The following is a 17,649-nucleotide window of genomic DNA, read 5'->3' as shown; positions in this document are numbered from 1 at the left end:
ATAGCAGTTGAGCAGTGCTCATATAATTGTACTTTTTTGTGGAGTTAATGATGTTTCTGAAGGTGAGCTTCTTTCAGAGCATGAAGTGGCGACATTGATCAGTGCAGTGACAACTGAGGAAGTAGTAGATGCATGTTCGTTCACGTACATCATGTAGAAAATACAATTCTCAACATCATAATTTTGCAACATATAATTCTGTACCTTCCATGAACTCTGAAAATCATTATTTTGTTATCTGGATGTGAGAATTTTTTTTATATTTATGTTCATTAATTCATGACTTTCATGTTTTACCCTATGGTTTCCAATCCATGTTATCAATATTGCAGATGCACTGAAGTGGCAATGCAACTAAAATACTCAAAGAGGAAAGCTATATGTTGCATTTAAATCTTCTTGGGTTAAAGCTGGGCTCTGACCATATAAATCATACATAGGCTAATGAAGGTTCACATTAGAAATGTTTAGGTTTCTCATCCAAATACTTGACAGAAATCCAGGCTAATGTTTTCATATTCATTAATAATATACATTATAAATGTAATTCCTATAAAGATTATGACGTTTTCTGTAAAGATATACAAATATGTCATGATTTTGAATTAAATTATTACAAACAAGTAGTGTTAAAAACCTTTATATTAAAAAGAAATTATAGAATTGGACAATCAAATAAATAAGTACGTGACAAAGAGAAAAGAATGTCTTCTTAAACCTTGTTTAAATAGAAATATATATGTATTATATGTATCCTCCGCTTTTGTTTTATGCTCAATGAAAAAAAAAGAATTACGCAATGATCTCATTAATATTCATGAGTCAATCCTTCGCCATAGTACGATCGCATAGTAAAGTTACGTATTACACGCGGAGTCTCTGTAAACGCAATGCAACACGGGAAGGAAAATGGAGGCGGAGAGGACACCTTAACGTCGACTCACCTCGTTTAGAGGTACTTTTAGCTTTTGTACAGTGGCAAACAACACAATGTACAATCTGGCTTTGTTTGGCAGTGCTGCTAGAGCGGTCTTTGCAGGATCGAGCGGACTTCCTGCGCGCAATTTACTTGGTTTCTGCCTTATGAGACACCAGACCCAGAGTAGAACATACACTCAAGATCAAGTCAAAAACAACACAGGACACTTTAACTGTTACAGACTACAGCACAGGACTCTCATCAATCTTTCTGGACACGACACGAATTCATTTCTTCAAGGAATAATCACTAACGACATGGGTCTTTTTGAAGAGGATGGGACCGAAGCTATGTATGCGCACATGTTGAATGTCCAAGGCAGGACACTGTATGACATAATCATTTACAGGTAATATATTGCATTTCTGCCTATTTAAATAGTTTGAAATAATAAATGAGAGATTGATGCAATTTTACAGAGGTTAGAAATGCGTTGTAAGATGTGGGCGTGACCTTAACATTTATCTTATTGTCGCACATTGGGCTGTGTGCAAGTTGTTAAAACATCAAAGAACAACAAAAAGTAACTTCGTCCCATATTGTGATTGTGAGAGTTCATAGAAACTGCATAGACTTTGGCTTAATAGGAAAATAATATTATCTTTAAATATATATATATATATATATATTGTTAATTTTTACAGAATTTTAAGGTATTGTTTGTGTAATTCAAAATGGGGTGTATCGGGTAAGCTGTCACAATGAAAGCTGGCATTAAACTAAATAAACAAACCGTTTGCATTAGAGTTAACTGTTTAGTTTGGTGGCCATCTAGAAAACCTTTAGAGTGCTGAATTATTTGGAAATATATGCTAAATTTATGTATAACGTATTTGTCAGTGTGTAATCTGTATATTTGTTGTTTATTAAATCTATGTTTATTTGTGTCATTCAGTTTAAAGGAAAATCCAAGTGGATTTAAAGGTGTTCTTCTGGAGTGTGACGGCTCTGTGCAGGAGTCCATTATTAAACATCTGAAAATGTACAAGATACGTCGCAAGGTAAACATCAGCATGTGTACCAACCTCTCGCTGTGGGCTTTGTTACCTCAAAACAAAGATGATTGGCTGAAGAAATCCAAGCCAAACGTGACGGCCCCAGAAAAAGTGTTTGTTTTGGAGATAGACCCAAGAACTGAGTTTATGGGATGGAGACTGATCACCAGTCATGAGGTCAATCCAGTGGAGATCATTTCTGCCTGTCACCCAGGCAACACAGAAGAATACCACCAACATCGATATGAAATTGGTATTCAATTCAATTTATTTTATTACAATTCCAGTTCTTGGTAATTGATTGATTATGTCCTGCACTGTGACATGCTTTACTTCATCCAGCACATTTAAACAACATTGTAGTGGAAGAATCACCAAACAAAAGTGATTTATGCTCATATCTAACCAAATTCTTGTGTGATTTCTTTAATTAGGACTACCTGAAGGTGTCAAAGACCTTCCACCAGGTGAGGCCCTTCCACTGGAGTCTAATCTGGTCTATATGCGGGGAATCAGCTTCATAAAGGGTTGCTACATTGGACAGGAACTAACTGCTAGAACTCACCACACTGGTGTAATACGGAAACGTCTAATGCCTGTTACCTTGTCTGGTCCGGTGGAAAACGTGGACCAGGGGGCTGTTCTGGAGACTGAAGGTGGCAAACCAGCTGGAAAGCACAGAGCAGGAATTGGCCTGTTGGGCATGAGCCTTGTACGCATGGCTCATTCCAAAGAGCCACTGAAACTTAAATCATCTGATAATACGACTTTGACTTTACAGGCTACGGTGCCTCACTGGTGGCCAAAAACCACAAAAGATAAATGATTTGCTGATGAGAAGGGCCAGTTTTATTAGCACTTCTACTACATATGTTGTTTTTAAATGGTCTGTTATTGCACTGTTAGACATATTTATTTATACTTGATGTAAAAGCTAGTTGAATCTAAATCAAAATAAAGTTTGATCCTTATTTATAGATATGTTGGTTGACATGAAAATAAAATAATATCATCTATTCTGTTTGTATTCTGTTGTATTTATTTCTGAAGTCGGACTGTAACTCAATCTGTTTTAATTTAATGCAAAAGAACTGTGCTGATGATTAGAAAACTATTACTAGTTCATTTTTAAATCAACAATGTTTTACATTTAATTTCTATGTAAATATATGCAGCATATGACATAACTTGATATGTCTGTTAGAAGGGCTAAAATGCTCTGTTTGTCAAGTTTGATATCATGTTGCCTTTAATTCATGAAAAGATTACCAAAAATGTTTATTAACATATTTTCCCTTTACTGAACCAACACAATGGTGGCACCCACACTTCCATGTCTTATACAATAATACGAATAGCATCTCTGATCTCCTGAAGTAACTCCTCAGGTTTAAAGCTCAGGGCAGTAAGGTCCAATCTTTTAAAGTCTTCATTATTAAGCATGCTTTCAAATATATACAATACTCTCTGCAGATCAAAAGCTGCATGGTGAGGCCCCAATGCTAACAGGCTTTCTGCAAGGTGACCTTGATAATGATCTGCATTTCTGGGGCATGAATTTAAGAAGGATATTCGATTATTTGCAATGGTCTTAAGGAAAGATGCAAACTCCCCATAATCAATGCCTGTACATGACTTCATGATCACCTAAAACGTAAAAGAATCACTATGCATTAGTCAAAACCAGAAAACAACACATTTAGGAAACAAACTATTAATTATATATTATTTTATGTTATTAATACTAAATTCATAATATAAAATTGCAAAAGCAAGATTTAACCTAATTCTTAGTTAGTTTTTCTTAATTTTTTGCTGTCGTACCATAGGAAATGTTTATAGTATATTTGTCATCTACTAATGTATAGTGACTCCAAAATAATTGTATTTGAATACAGCAACAAATAAAAATGAGGTGTCACTACAAAAACATTAAATCAACACTTTAAGCCTTAACATCATACAGTACCAGATATGAACACTGTTACCTGACAATGCTGATGCCAGGTGTCCATAGTATCACGCCATTCTTCAATCTCTCTCTGGACAGAAGAAAGTTCTTCTTGCAGAAACTCCCACATTATGTCCAAATTACAGCCATTCAGCCAGTTGTGATTAATGGAGATGGTATCCTCCTATTATCAAGAGATTTTCTTTAAATAACTGGTAATTAATAGGTTGAATAGACTATAAATGCTTTAGTAAGAAGCGCGAGAAGTAATACGACAAATCATCATTCATTCTACATAAGAAAGAAGCTTGTTAACACTTTCTCTTACTTAAAATACAGTACATGCATTTGTAGGTTCACAACGAAAAGCAAATATACACAAACACATGTGGTTCAAGCACAAGGAAATACTGTATGAAACATCCTCTCTCAGAAACATTCCTGGATACTTTAACTTTTGCTCCAGGAACTTGGTCTGTTTTTCACCCAACATTATTGTGTGAGAAAAGGACTGCATAGACATTGTAAAAACATTTAATCAGCAGAAAAAAGTAATGTGGCATGAGGGTGAGTAAATTCTGACTTTAACTTACCAAATTGTAAACTTGGTGATGCCAACCACTTGGAACAAAGATGATCTCCCCAGCTTCTTGAATAATCTCTAAGGGCTGACAGGCCTCTTCAAACTGTGCATATAGACCTTTGTCTTGAAGGACAGGTGCTGTAACATCATATGCTAATTTTCCATGACAATCCCGGAGGAACTCCTCTTGACCTGGAGGGTACAAGAGCCATTTCTTACGTCCACAGATGTTTGCAGACCAACTGTTCGAGCGAAACACGTCCGCATGGAAAGGTGTCCTTAAAACAAACACAGAAAACAATCAAGCATGATTTTGATGGGTAAAAAAGTCTTGACATATTGACAACAGTTCAAAATAGGAAGAAAACAGCAGAAAATTACAAAATACAACATAATATGTCTGATCAAGTTTCTTAATTCCCAAAGAGAAATTTAGTGTATGAAAAATTATAAACAGTCAAACTCAACACTTGCAAATTTTGGGCACATTATCCAATTGATCCAATATTGTTAGTAATCACATATTTTATTCATATCACATTTAAGTTCCTTTTCAGCCCAGAGATAATCAGAAAAAAAGACAATTTACTTTTAATTACTAGAAGAAAGCTAAATAAATAAATTTAAACAGTACATGCTTATTTCTTAAAAGAAAAAAGGAAAATCTACGAAACCAACAAAAAACTGTGACAGTGTACTCAACATTTTACTGCAGACTCTCAAATACAACTACAATAAGGTTGCTGATCCATACCATGACCCCTTGGGTCCCATGTAGACAAATCGATAATCATCCACTTCAATCGTGTCCCAATATTCATTCAGCCAATCAGAAGAGAAATAAATTGGGTTCTTGTAATTATTGTGGTCAGGAAAGTTCCTGTAGTGAACATTGATAAGGAGAGTGTCTTTACGTATACATTTACTGTTTACAGGACATGTAGAATAACTATATGATTTAAAAGAAAGATAAAAGACATAAGTTTAAATAATAAAAGCAGTACCTGTGCATATGCCAGTCCTTCAGGTATAAACACCCTTTTGGTGAAGAATGTCCATTCTGTATGTACTCTCTCCAGTACTGGATAAACTCCTTAAAAGGCACGATCTGCTTAGGATTTGAGTTGTATTCCTTTGCATTGCAATTTGCAACTGGAACAGGAGTATCATCTGGAAAGAGATCTTTTTTTTAAATGTGCAGCTTATAATGCATGGCATGCATGTGCAAAGATATTACAAACATTTTATAAAGATGCGTTGCTCACCAAATTCATGCAGAAGTCTCTGAAAATTGGGTTTTCCCTCATCTGTAACCCAATTTTTCCTGCAGTTCCAATCTTCAGTGAATCTTTTTGAGAACATGCAGGGATGATTCGGGATCAAATAGTTCTTGAAGAATTTGGTGTAGGGTATTTCTTTCTCTATGTACTCAATGAAATGAGATGAGCAGTGTTGCTGCTTGATCTGTCTGGGCATTTTGACCAAACTACAGCAGTTGTGAAAGGTTTCCCTATCCATGACATGCCAACACGTAACTCAGCACAGTTTACTGACTATAGTAACATAATAACAATAAATAAAACATAATAAAAAAACGTTTAAAATTCATGCAGATGCGAAGAACAACATGTAAGAAACCATTAATACAGATTGCCGAAGCCTCACGTTTGCCATTTGACAGGCTTGGGGTGTAACGTTTGACCTACAGAAAAGCAATAAATAGCCAGACGATTAAACGGCACAAAAATTGGCCTTAAAATATAAATACGAATCGATAATCACTTATCCTTTGTTATATTCAAATAATCCCCAAATAATTGTGATTTTCTGCGCCAGCCTTGTTTCATGGCTATCCAGGTGCTGCCCGGAAGAAATTAATGTACGTACCAGTCGCTGAAATGAGATGTAACAATGTTTTTCAGTAATAAAATACATAATTAATTTAAAATAAATGATATAAACAATGTTAAAACAATGAAAAATAAAACAATGATAAAATAATAAAAGCCGTGGTCTTTATCTATGAAAAATGGATGCTTCGCCGTCATTATAGCGGAACCTTTAACAAATGTATTGTCTTACATCGGACAGTAAACATGAGCGAACCAAACAACAACCGCAGCGTTCAGCTGTGTTTACACCGCATACGCAAAGCGGGGATAGGAGCACCATTTCTTCATTAAATATTTTAGATAATCTATAGCGAGAAACCGAAGTCAAACAGTAAATGTTTCGCGCACTTCTGAGATGCCTGTCATCGGGACACATATGACGGCATTTTACGATATGAAGGGAAGTTGTTTACGTTAAGTGCGTCATATATGTCACACCTTGTTGTAGCTGTCATCTAAAGGTGCATTTCTTCAGAAAGGTATTAAATAAATGTTGTTTTTATGGCTTTTATTAAACAACATCATACACGAAATAATATACAGTCTCCTGTTCAGCTGTTTTTTGTCTCATAATGTTTGTAATGCTACTCTGATGATATTTCAGTAAACCATCTTTTGTAACATTGCGGCTCGTTTTAAACATGATACAGTAAAACTCTGTATTCAATAATTATAAACAACTGACTTTAGACAAAAGTTTATATTCTGTTATGTACCACATTATTTACAGGTGGCAGGAGCTGCCAAATCACCCAATCAAGATGAGCCAACATGTGCCAATCCATAGCTGGTCTGGCTCTTATTACATCAACAGTGAGAAACGCTGGGTCAGCGGAACCCTTTCTTTAACTCGCACCACCCTGCGCTTCACCTCCGAGCAGAACCAGGAGAGTCTGGCCAGCCTTCGGCTTTCACGCATCATGGAGATCAAGATGGAGTCCTCGAGCTTCATCTTCAGCACTCTCACTGTGTTGGAGCAGGAAAACATCAAGCACTGGTTTGGCTCCCTTAAACCCTGCCGGGCGGCTGTTTACCATGTGCTGGAGCACTTCTGGAGGGAACGGCTGCTGTCGCCCACAGAACCCCATGGTGCCGAAGCACCTCTCAGTAAAGGACAGGAGCTGATCGGCCTGATATCTGGAGCTCAGCGGAGGCTTGAGGACACTGGGAAAGTTCTGCACCACCAGGGAGAGCAGTTTGACAACATGGCTCAAGGCCTGGACAAGATCGAATCAGATCTAAATGTGGCTGATAAGTAAGTTTCTTTCAGGTTCTGTTGCTTTTGTCTTTTTCTGTCATGCAGGGTAAGAGATTAGTGTCATAACCATGGGTAATTGTGTTGAGGAAGGCGGGACAAGAGCCGTGACGCGGGGCCGGTGGCGTGAGTGATAAGTACAAGCAGCTGTGCGCGCACCGGTCCCGCATCTTATCACGGAGGAGATTGGGAGCTTAAAAGGACGATCGGCAGGACTGTTGACGAGAGAGGACCGGGCCCGGACATATGTTTAGTGTGTGTATGTTTTATGGTCGACTGCCTTATTTTCATGTCAATCTCCTCCGTGATAAGATGCGGGACCGGTGCGCGCACAGCTGCTTGCACTTATCACTCACGCCACCGGCCCCGCGTCACGGCTCTCGTCCCGCCTTCCTCACCACAGTAATATATCTATTATGCACATAATTCAACAGCACATCCTCCAGTTATGTGTACCTTGTTTTCATTTTCACTTAAAGTAAGGTGTTTATCAAGCCCTGAACACATTTACCAATTACTTGTTTTTTTTCTACGCAGACTGCTCTCTGAACTTGAGTGCCCTACTTGGTGGCCTTTTGGCAAACTACCGTGGAAGAGCCATCAGGAGGCTAAATCTGAGGCAGCTGCCAAATCATCCTACAACAAAGCAGCAGACAAGGGCCAGAAAGTCATAACCATCATTCCTGCCATTATCTCTCGGGGTGGAAGCACAGGGGACATGAAACCGGGCAGTTTGACGGTGTTGGTTTCCTCACTGGAGTTTCGAGATTCAAGCGGACAGCTTCTTCATCACTATGAGAAGGAAGAAGTGGACGATATCCGTGTGCACAACCCCTACGAGATAAGCGTTCGACAGCGTTTCATCGGCAGGCCCGACATCTGTATTCAAGTTCTGTCTGCCAAAATGATGGAAGCTTTGTCTATACTGGAGATGCAGTACAAGAAGAAAATCGAGTTCACTCATGACTACGCTGCATTTCAGGTGACCCCTGCAACAACACCGGGCAGCCCAGAAGGTGCAGGGAACATCTGGCGTGCAGGTACAGCTGCAGTTGGATATGCAAAAATGCACATTTTCAGTCTTTTCTTTCAGTCTCAATGCTGAATCATGTAAATTGTAAACCAGTGAACATCAGATGAGTTTCTATCTCACAAATGTGAAGTTCATCCCTATAACAGATTATGTCCCTATATGACATATACATTGTCAGAAAAACCTTTGCAGGAGTGGTAGCCTTAAAGTTATAGTTCACCCAAAAATGAAAATTCAGATATCATTTACTCACCCTCTAGTCATTTGAAACCTGTATGACTTTCTTCTGCAGCAACAGAACACAAAAAAGTTATTTGGAGGAATGTTGTTAACTGGCACCTATTCACTTGCATTGGTTTTGTGTCCATACAATAAAAGTGAATGTTCGGTCACCAACTGTCTTCAAATTATCTTCTTTTGTGTTCTGCGGAAGAACAAAAGTCATAAAGGTTTGAAATGACTAGAGGGTGAGTAAATAGTTCACCCGAAAATGAAAATTCTGTCACCATCACTTTCAGGGTTTCTTTTTGTACCTTTACAGTACAAAAGTACAAAACATAATATGTTGCACATTTTTGGGTACTCTTAGAACCCATTTCTTTCTGCCACTGGGTGGCAGTCATGCTCTTTCATCTGACAGGGTTGCCTGAAATGAATGCCCCTGAAAAATAATTTTCATTGAGCCATTGTGGGCTTTTTTAAAATATGTTTACACTCTTAAAAAGGATGTGTTAATTATTAACGCACTGTTAGTGTTCTGCTTTTTAACACATTGTGACATTTGAGCACATTTTATGTTTATTTTGTATTAAATAAATGAAAGACACAATACAAGTTGAGTTAAAAGTAACACAAAATGTGTTGTTTTTGTGACACTTTAACACTTTAATGTTGTGGTTATTTTGTATTAAATAAAGGAAAGGGACAACAAGTTAAAAGGAACACAAAATGTGTTGTTTTTAAAACAATTGTTTTTAGAGTGCACATTTATAAGTAACTTTATACTTCTCATTTTTGTTTCTCTGACTCTCACCATCGAATAATTTTTGTACATATGTTCTTAAGTCATATATTTTCGGCAAAATGCATCTTCCATTGTAAAATAATCTTATTTGAACTGTTGTAGTTTTTTTATTAATATGTCCTTGTTATCCTGTCATCTGTCTGCAGGTCATGGGCAGGACACAGATGTGCCAGTGGAGGTGCCTGCTGGTGAACTGACTCAACTGCAGCTGCAGGTGCTGCCGCCCACAGTGACTGAAGCAGAAGCACAGGAGCTCAAACAGGTTAACTGTAAACTTCATTTTCTGAAGATAATGTGCAGAAAAAGACTTGGGGAGCATGGGAGCGTTTTTCCCCTAATTTCTTCGCATGAAAATTGAAATATACATTCACTTGAAATATACATTATTTATTCCCTAAGATTCGGCGTACCCCTTGAGATGACACATCTTACATATAATTTGAGCAAAAGCCAAATGTTATGTGCGGTTCCCCTTTATTTACCTTCAAAGCAGACATCCTTAACTTTAAGACCATTTTGGTTTTACAGAGAACAAAAATGGCACATCTTTCCCAGCTCTCCCTACTTCCAAATGCTCAAGGCATTCCCCCACCGCACATAGATACAGTTCTCTGTGTCATCGTCTCCAGACGACTGCAGTGCCAGCTGTAGTAAAATCCTCCGAGCACTCAGCTGAGGTGATCCATGGTACGCAGCAACCAGACATAAACACTGACGCAAAAACCGTGAGCTTTTTTTCATTGAGTACATTATTATGGGGTTGTGCGGAACGACTCTCTTCGTGTTGAACCATTTCAAAAAACAATATTATTGCTTTGACCGAAGATAATTAACGGTTGGTCAACCATCACAGATATCACTTTTCAAGATGGTTTTGGGGTTGAGAAACACTGAAAACAAACATGTTAAATGCCATGAGAAGATGGTAAAGACATATTTTAGAGGGATGAGGTCTTGTCTTTGGCAGGCCAGCATGTCTTACAGAGGCCTTGTAATATGCAGATTGTTAATAAGAAGGTGAAAAACGATGTAACATTGCACTTTCAACAGAATCAAAATGTTGCACCAGGTTTGATCATTTGAGGGTTTGTATGTTCTTATACCATCTCATTTCTCATGTCATTTAGTTTTATTTAAGTCACAGCTTTAAATAAAATAGAACATATATATATATATATATATATATATATATATATATATTTGGTCATTAAATTACATAAAATGTATTTGCATTATCACTAAATCAATAATCAGTAGTATTTGGTTGTAGAGTTATTTTTACGCTCCACACCCTAAATCTTTGAAACTACTGGACCTTATTAAGAGAAACATGAAAAGCCCTTTGTAAGTATTTTGAAATGCTTTATTTCCTGTAAGTGGACTGTATATCAAACACTTTGTAGATAAAAAGCAGGTACCGCACATATCATTGTTTGCTTCTGATATCAGTAATTTCCTTCAGTTTGTTCAACCCATGTCAGTTGGGCAAAATTGGGATGTATTTTCGCACAATGGTTGCATATTATAGCATCTGTTGTATCCAACAAGAGTATAAATACATTTGTAGTAGATTGTGCAAAAACCCATTTAGAGATGGAAAAACTAACTATTGTTTCCAAACATTGCTAAAATCGTTCAGATTCAATGGATTCATATTTCTGCCATTGCTCAAAATGATTTCCACCTGTTGCTTTTTGTGCTGTTTGTGTGCAGATGCTGCAGCAGCTGAAGAGTCTGGCTCTGGAGGCTGAGACGGAGCTGGAGCGACAGGACGAGGCTCTTGATGAACTCAGCTCTTCTACTGACCACGCAACCATGAACATCAACAGACACACTCGCCGTATGAGGAAACTGATGTGATCTCCTGAACTTTCGTTCACCAGATGAACCCTAAGATATATGCACAGGTATACACATAAGAAGGCAAATGTTTCGCAAGAGCAAAGGTTCCACTTGAGAAAATTAATCGTATTCGTTTCATCTTTATGAGTAAGGTGTGACTATTGAGAATACTGCAGATCGTAAGTGCACAGTCACTGATAGCAATAATAAACAGTATACTGTTTGCTGGAATGTCACAAGCTTTATGTCAAAAGCAATGATGCGTTTTAGATGCAAGATAACCACATTCATCTCATGAGCGATGTGTACTCTAAGGGCCGGTTTCCTGGACAGAATTAAATAAATGTTAAAGCAGTGTTAACTGAAAATCTTAATCTTAAAAAATATTGGTGCCATTGTTTTGTTTTAAGATTTACACCAGTAATCTTTGTAAGACAAGTTACTTATTGTAAATGTCCTAAACCTTAACCTATTACATTTTCTAATTAGCATACCTTTCAACAGCCACTTTTCAGATGCAATCTGATAATGTGTTCAAAACATGATACTGTAGCATGCCATTCTTGCTATATTTGTTTATATCGATGTAGTATGCATACTTTATAATAGCAGGTGTTACCCAGATTTCTGTTTATAGAAGCATATCGTCGGTTTCCTATGAAAAATTGTGGTGGCCATATGTTTTTCAGGAAATGGAAAAACACTGCACTCTTAAAATGATTAAATATAGTGATGTCAAAGTTGACAAGCACTTTTAAATACTTTTTATTGGTTAGACATTTACAAAACCTGGTAACAAACATAAAAGGGTACTAAAAATAATGATTTATGGCATCAACAAAAAGAAACGGAGATACAAGGTTTCAAAAAGAACATCAGTGATATGTACTAAAAGCTCATGATCTGTTTTATAGATCACTGCTTAAAGGGGAAGTTCCCCCAAAAAACACTTTGTGTGATTTTTTTTACTCACCCACATGTGGTTAAACATGTTTAGTACTTTTCTGGACCTTGATGTCTATGAGGTGGCCTGGAAATCTCTCAGATGTCACCGAAATATCTTCATATGTGCTCCTAAGATGCCGGAAGTTCTCTAAACATGTTTAACGTCGTGAGTAAAATATCAGACAAAGTTGATTTTTGGGTGAACTACCCCTTTAACCTTGAATTTAATTTAAGTACTTTTCATTGGCCTTGTTACTTCTCTGTTGAGGATGACAATACTTTTTCTTTCCTCAGGTCTACGTTGACCCGGCAACCTAAATCTGACCACACTGCTACAAATTACTCTTGTTTTCAGCATTACATGTTGCATGGCTTTGCATCCACCCAAAGGTTGTGGACGATATGTTGTTATAAAGTAACATCTCAATGTTTCATGATTCTGTGCACTGTCAATCCCTAATAGGAATGCACTTTATCGCAGGCGTGACCCTGTTTCATTGACATGACAATTACATGTGTGCTGAGTTTCAATGACATCGTTGATAAATGTAAAACCATTATGCCGTATTTATTTAGTGTATTCTTTGTGATCAAGTCAACTGTTAAATAAACTTAAACGTAAAAAATGTTGTTGTCACTCTTCTGTGAGACTGGTGGTATGGATTTGTTGATAACAAACTTTGTGTCCAGCTTAAACAAAACCACAAAGCAGGGCAAACCCAAGCCCCACCCAGTCTTGATTTCTCACGTCAAAACATTTCCCGGCTGGAGTCGGAAGCTTTTTGCAATAACAGCGCCTGATAGCGCGAAGTGAAGGCTTTGTAAACAGTTTGACACACTTGCGGGGGAACTCTGTTATTACAGCATCCTGTTGGCAAAAGAAGTTAAGCATCTGCTCACCACCCTGCCGTGCAGTTTTCACGAGAACCAGAAAGACCACCGTGCGCTAAAGGCGAAACAGGGCAGGAAGGAAACAGGAGGAAGATCCGCTTGAATCAGTGAGCTGTGGCCTAATGGTTAGAGCATTGGGCTTGTGATCAGAAGGTTGCCGGTTCTAATCTCAGTGTCAGCAGGTCATGACTGAAGGGCCCTTGAGCAAGGCACCTTACCCCTGATTGCTCTGCAGTAATGTGCCACTGTAAAAAAAAACTATGTGTAAGTCGCTTTGGATAAAAGCGTCTGCCAAATGAATAATAATAATAATTATTAGCTCCATTTGCTTTGGAGGGATTTTCCTTAGCCCAGCCCGGGGAGTTTCTCCTGCGCTCTGTATGCTAGTAACCATGTAATCCCTGGTCAGGATTTGGTTCCTCAAGACACAACCGCAACTTTCTCCAAGTATCACAACAGTAGTTTAATACGTTAGCCCTGTTGTTTCTCTTTTGCAGACAACGCAGGGCTCACTGACTCATCTATAGCATTCAGCTTCTGTTTATTCTGCAATACGTGAGATTTGACGGTTCACTGAGTTCTTCTCCGTTGCGTGATAAACAGAATGCTCTGTTGGGATTGTCAGAGTAAACTCTCAACACGTACCTTCCAACTATTTGGATGGGGAAGCCTGAAGACATGGAGAGAATGAACGCATAGTGATGTGGTTAGAAGCAGCCATGCAATGTGAGGAAGTGGCGGCGGTCTGGCCCAACCACAGTCACTGTACATAAGATCCGGCTCTGCCTTGCAGCGGATGGTGCGGAGACACTAGTGATTTTTACTGGCCTTGACTTACTGGTCTGTTTACATGATGGACTTGTGGTGGGAGGAGGGATGTCTGTATTGATGGTATATCAATCAGCTTTGGCCTCTGTCATGGGAAAAGGTTTGTGAGGGCATGAGCTTTAGTTGACTGGAGGACTATGAAATAATTTAGGGTAATTGCATAATTCTATATTTAAATATCCAAATATGCTTGTTATTTCTATATATGCAAGTACACAAGTCTTTTTGATCGTGTTTTTTGGAAAACTTCTATGACATACAATGACATTACTAATAACACTAGAATTTTATAGTTTTATTTAATCAACACTGCATATAGGAATTTATAGTCTGTCTGATATTTGACCTGTGTTTTGACTTGCATAACCTTAAATGTTTTGCTTATAGTAAATGTTTTCTTGTACAGCTGCCTTGTAACAATGAAAATTGTAAAAAGCGCTATATAAATAAAGCTGACTTGACTTGACTTATTATTGAGGATATGCATCGACGTCACTTTCCCACGTGAACATGCCCTGGGTCACGCCCTGGGTCACGCCCTGGGTCACGCCCTGGGTCACGCCCTGGGTCACGCCCTGGGTCACGCCCTGGGTCACGCCCTGGGTCACGCCCTGGGTCACGCCCTGGGTCACTCTCTCTTGAGTGGCAAAACACCTAGCAAAATGGCTAAGGAGAATAGGAGAAACAAAGAAACCGGGACTAAAACACGCAATTATTTGCTAATACTACAAGCAGCTGGACTATTTGCTGGATTACAAGCAGTGATCCAAACGACTTCCCTACGACTTACAAAGGAATCAGGTGTTCCAGGACACTGAAATGTTGCGCGAATTGGGTTTCCTCATATCGTAAGCACTCATTTTGCTGAGTGTTTTGCCACCCTCTATAGGAGAAACAAAGAAATCGGGAGTAAAACACAATTATTTGCTGAAATTACAAGCAGCTGGACTCGACAGTGATCCTTAAGATCCTCTAGGGCTGTCAACCGATTAATTGTGATTAATCACATCTAGAATAAAAGTTTGAGTTTACACAATATATGTCTACTGTGCATATTAAAGCCACACTAAGGCCACACTTGTCACCCAAACGTTTCCGGTTCGAGCCTCAGTACCAGCAGGGTTTGGAGGTGGGGAGAGTGAATTTTCAGCTTCTCTCCTCCACCTTTAATACCACAGCTGAGAGACCCTTGAGCAAAGCACTGCTCCCCCAACTGCTCTCCGGGCTCTGCAGCAATGGCTGCCCACTGCTCTGGGTGTGTGTTCACAGTGTGTGTGTGTATTACTCACTGCTGTGTGTGTGCACTTGAATGGGTTAAATGCAGAGCACAAATTTCGAGTATGGAACACCATACTTGGCCACACTTCACTTCATACATGTATACATATTTGGGAAATATTAACTTGTATATATTTATATTTACCGATAATTGAAATCAAATATAAATGTTTATAAATTTTTATATTTTTCTTTTTCTGTATGTGTTTATAATTCCGAAATAAATATGCATAGTACATAGACATACAGCCGCGGACAAAAATAAGGGACCATTCCTAATTTTCATTTCAAATCAGCTTTTCTGCATGTATTGTGGCCCGTCCGATTCGTTGTTTGTTGAATTTCAATAAAATCAAACCTTAGTAGTGACAGTCATTCAACAACAAATGTGAAAGACTGACCTTAAGGCGGGCGTACACGGTGCGAATTCTGATGGTCGGAAGATCGTATGTCCACGCACACGTCACAAGTGAGTTTATCTGAAAATCATACGGACGAGGTGATATACGACACGATTTTACGACCTGCCGATTTCCGAAGCAATCGCACAAAGTTCTGCGCCAAAAACATGGAGTCAGAGGAAGATCTGCTTTTTTGTGGCAGCAATGGCTTGCGAAAGAATAAAAAAGAAAAGAAAAAGAAGGACATGGCAAAGAGTTTGGCTGAAGAGCAGAGAAAAGCATGGACTTTCAGTTCTTCAAAAACAGCTGTGTATCTGTGTGCGCATGCTTTGATGTGGTCGTGGAAGATATGGCAAAGTATATAACCATAGCGTGTCACGCAAGTTTGTGCATATAGTAACGTCGTTTTTATATATTTTTTTAACAAATGTTATTGCTGGATAGTCTGGGTATAATAATTGTATACATACTGTTTTTACAGGCCAAATGTTTGATATGGAATAGCCTACATATTGTATTGTGGGAGAAAAGTGATGCAGAGTCAGCATGATGCAGAAAACTGCCTTCAGGCCTTTTGTTATATGGTTAAATCCGCTGTAAAATATCATCACGGATGACCCTGTCATGGTAAACGCTGCTGGAAACATCATACAGCGCTCGCTGTTCCTGCCAGAGTTCGGCGAGGTTAATCCTCTTTTTCAATAGTCCACATTCGCTGTGGCGCTGCCATCTTTGTCTATCTTCTTCTGTGGTTTTCCTAGTTCGTGATTGGTCAACTTCAGATAGATCAACAAATCGGCTCGTTCAACCGCACACGTCACAAATTCAAACCGAATTTTTCTGTTTCTTTGACCTGTTTCTCCAGTGTTCATTTTCTGCAAATAAATGCAAAAAGAAACAATATTTAAATTTATGTAGTAGGTCACAGAAGCAAACAAAAATTATAATTTCATAGAACACATACCTATAAACAGTCAATTCCTAAATCATAAAAATGGTCTCTTAATTTTTAAATAGTCACGTTCTTTAGACTTCATAGTATACACCTTTGACCATACTGTAAGTCCATACTGCATGTTTGATGTATGTGCAGTACAACTGCTTTGTGTTAGTACAGCCTATTCAACTCTAATTGCATGCGCAGACGACAAGCACGCGTTCACACAGTCAAGAATCTGAGTTCACACGCACAGTCCGCAAAACAAAGCGTGCCCCAGGCTTTGGGGATTTGCAATAAATCATCTGGCTTATTGAGGAGAGGTCTGCTATACTGAGTGATCAGACTTACAAGCTTTGTCTGGTGGACAATAAAATGGGTGGGAAAAACATTAAGGAGGAACAACAGAATGACTATTATAGGTTGGATTGTGGGCCAATAAGAAACCACCCAACGACTATATTGCAACACATTTGAAAAATGCTTAAAAATCAGAGCATTGTGGCAGTGAGTTGCACATGCAAGCGTTCACATCAGATCTACGAAAACTGATCTACACCGTCTGAGACTTTTATTTTTGTCTGTGCTGCTAATTCGGGCAGAAGTAATACACAGCGTGCATATGTGAGCAGCCCAATTAGAACATGTCTGAATGTGGAGCCTGACTCATGTGTTGGCTGCTCCCGGCTTGCTGCAGGTGTTGCTTCCTCTCTCTCTGGTTTGTTATGGGAGGTTTGAGTTACAGGAAATAAGCCTTGTTGCTTAATTTAAAACCTCAATGAAGAGTGCAAAAAAGGGAATAAAACGTGTGGAGG

General features: G+C 38.5%; 3 protein-coding genes across 5 annotated transcripts; 2 read left to right on the top strand and 1 right to left on the bottom strand.

The window, feature by feature from the left end:
- The first annotated feature begins 881 nt into the window (after window positions 1–881).
- Window positions 882–2,991, top strand: iba57 (iron-sulfur cluster assembly factor IBA57). Of its 2 annotated transcripts, XM_079451376.1 has the most exons (4): window positions 882–955; window positions 1,017–1,328; window positions 1,875–2,227; window positions 2,409–2,991. In XM_079451376.1, the coding sequence occupies exons 2-4, from the start codon at window positions 1,084–1,086 to the stop codon at window positions 2,798–2,800; spliced, it is 990 nt and encodes a 329-aa protein (XP_079307502.1). In that variant the 5' UTR covers window positions 882–955; window positions 1,017–1,083; the 3' UTR covers window positions 2,801–2,991. The 2 variants fall into 2 exon arrangements, with proteins under 2 accessions (XP_079307502.1, XP_079307501.1); XM_079451375.1 differs by having other exon boundaries at window positions 882–1,328.
- On the bottom strand, window positions 2,991–6,410 carry jmjd4 (jumonji domain containing 4). The gene is made up of 6 exons (XM_079451374.1): window positions 5,774–6,410; window positions 5,513–5,678; window positions 5,263–5,388; window positions 4,519–4,786; window positions 3,963–4,109; window positions 2,991–3,621 (listed from the first exon to the last, which is right to left on the bottom strand). The coding sequence occupies exons 1-6, from the start codon at window positions 6,024–6,026 to the stop codon at window positions 3,313–3,315; spliced, it is 1,269 nt and encodes a 422-aa protein (XP_079307500.1). The 5' UTR covers window positions 6,027–6,410; the 3' UTR covers window positions 2,991–3,312.
- Window positions 6,411–6,597: 187 nt separating this feature from the next.
- On the top strand, window positions 6,598–13,120 carry snap47 (synaptosome associated protein 47). 2 transcript variants are annotated; one of them, XM_079453438.1, is made up of 6 exons: window positions 6,598–6,879; window positions 7,131–7,655; window positions 8,193–8,695; window positions 9,859–9,974; window positions 11,426–11,619; window positions 12,794–13,120. In XM_079453438.1, exons 2-5 carry the CDS (start codon window positions 7,162–7,164, stop codon window positions 11,570–11,572), a joined length of 1,260 nt encoding a protein of 419 aa, XP_079309564.1. In that variant the 5' UTR covers window positions 6,598–6,879; window positions 7,131–7,161; the 3' UTR covers window positions 11,573–11,619; window positions 12,794–13,120. The 2 variants fall into 2 exon arrangements, with proteins under 2 accessions (XP_079309564.1, XP_079309565.1); XM_079453439.1 differs by having other exon boundaries at window positions 6,809–6,861; window positions 12,794–13,119.
- The last annotated feature ends 4,529 nt before the right edge of the window (window positions 13,121–17,649 follow it).

This window comes from Barbatula barbatula (genome assembly GCF_947034865.1).
Source record: "Barbatula barbatula genome assembly, chromosome: 3".
Classification (NCBI taxonomy): Eukaryota; Metazoa; Chordata; class Actinopteri; order Cypriniformes; family Nemacheilidae; genus Barbatula; species Barbatula barbatula.
The sequence above is the reverse complement of the archived record's forward strand: the minus strand, read 5'-3'. Positions and strand labels throughout refer to the sequence as shown.

What these genes read in the sequence shown, in the direction of transcription:
- iba57 (XM_079451375.1), top strand. Translation starts at nt 991, where the DNA reads ATGTACAATCTGGCTTTGTTTGGCAGTGCTGCTAGAGCGGTCTTTGCA. An exon ending in TATGACATAATCATTTACAG is followed by an intron (nt 1,329 to 1,874) that starts GTAATATATTGC and finishes TGTGTCATTCAG; the next exon opens with TTTAAAGGAAAATCCAAGTG. An exon ending in CCAACATCGATATGAAATTG is followed by an intron (nt 2,228 to 2,408) that starts GTATTCAATTCA and finishes TTCTTTAATTAG; the next exon opens with GACTACCTGAAGGTGTCAAA.
- jmjd4 (XM_079451374.1), bottom strand. Translation starts at nt 6,026, where the DNA reads ATGGATAGGGAAACCTTTCACAACTGCTGTAGTTTGGTCAAAATGCCC. An exon ending in GAGACTTCTGCATGAATTTG is followed by an intron (nt 5,679 to 5,773) that starts GTGAGCAACGCA and finishes ATCTCTTTCCAG; the next exon opens with ATGATACTCCTGTTCCAGTT. An exon ending in CCTGGCATCAGCATTGTCAG is followed by an intron (nt 3,622 to 3,962) that starts GTAACAGTGTTC and finishes TTTACGTTTTAG; the next exon opens with GTGATCATGAAGTCATGTAC.
- snap47 (XM_079453438.1), top strand. Translation starts at nt 7,162, where the DNA reads ATGAGCCAACATGTGCCAATCCATAGCTGGTCTGGCTCTTATTACATC. An exon ending in GATCTAAATGTGGCTGATAA is followed by an intron (nt 7,656 to 8,192) that starts GTAAGTTTCTTT and finishes TTTTCTACGCAG; the next exon opens with ACTGCTCTCTGAACTTGAGT. An exon ending in AAGCACAGGAGCTCAAACAG is followed by an intron (nt 9,975 to 11,425) that starts GTTAACTGTAAA and finishes GTTTGTGTGCAG; the next exon opens with ATGCTGCAGCAGCTGAAGAG.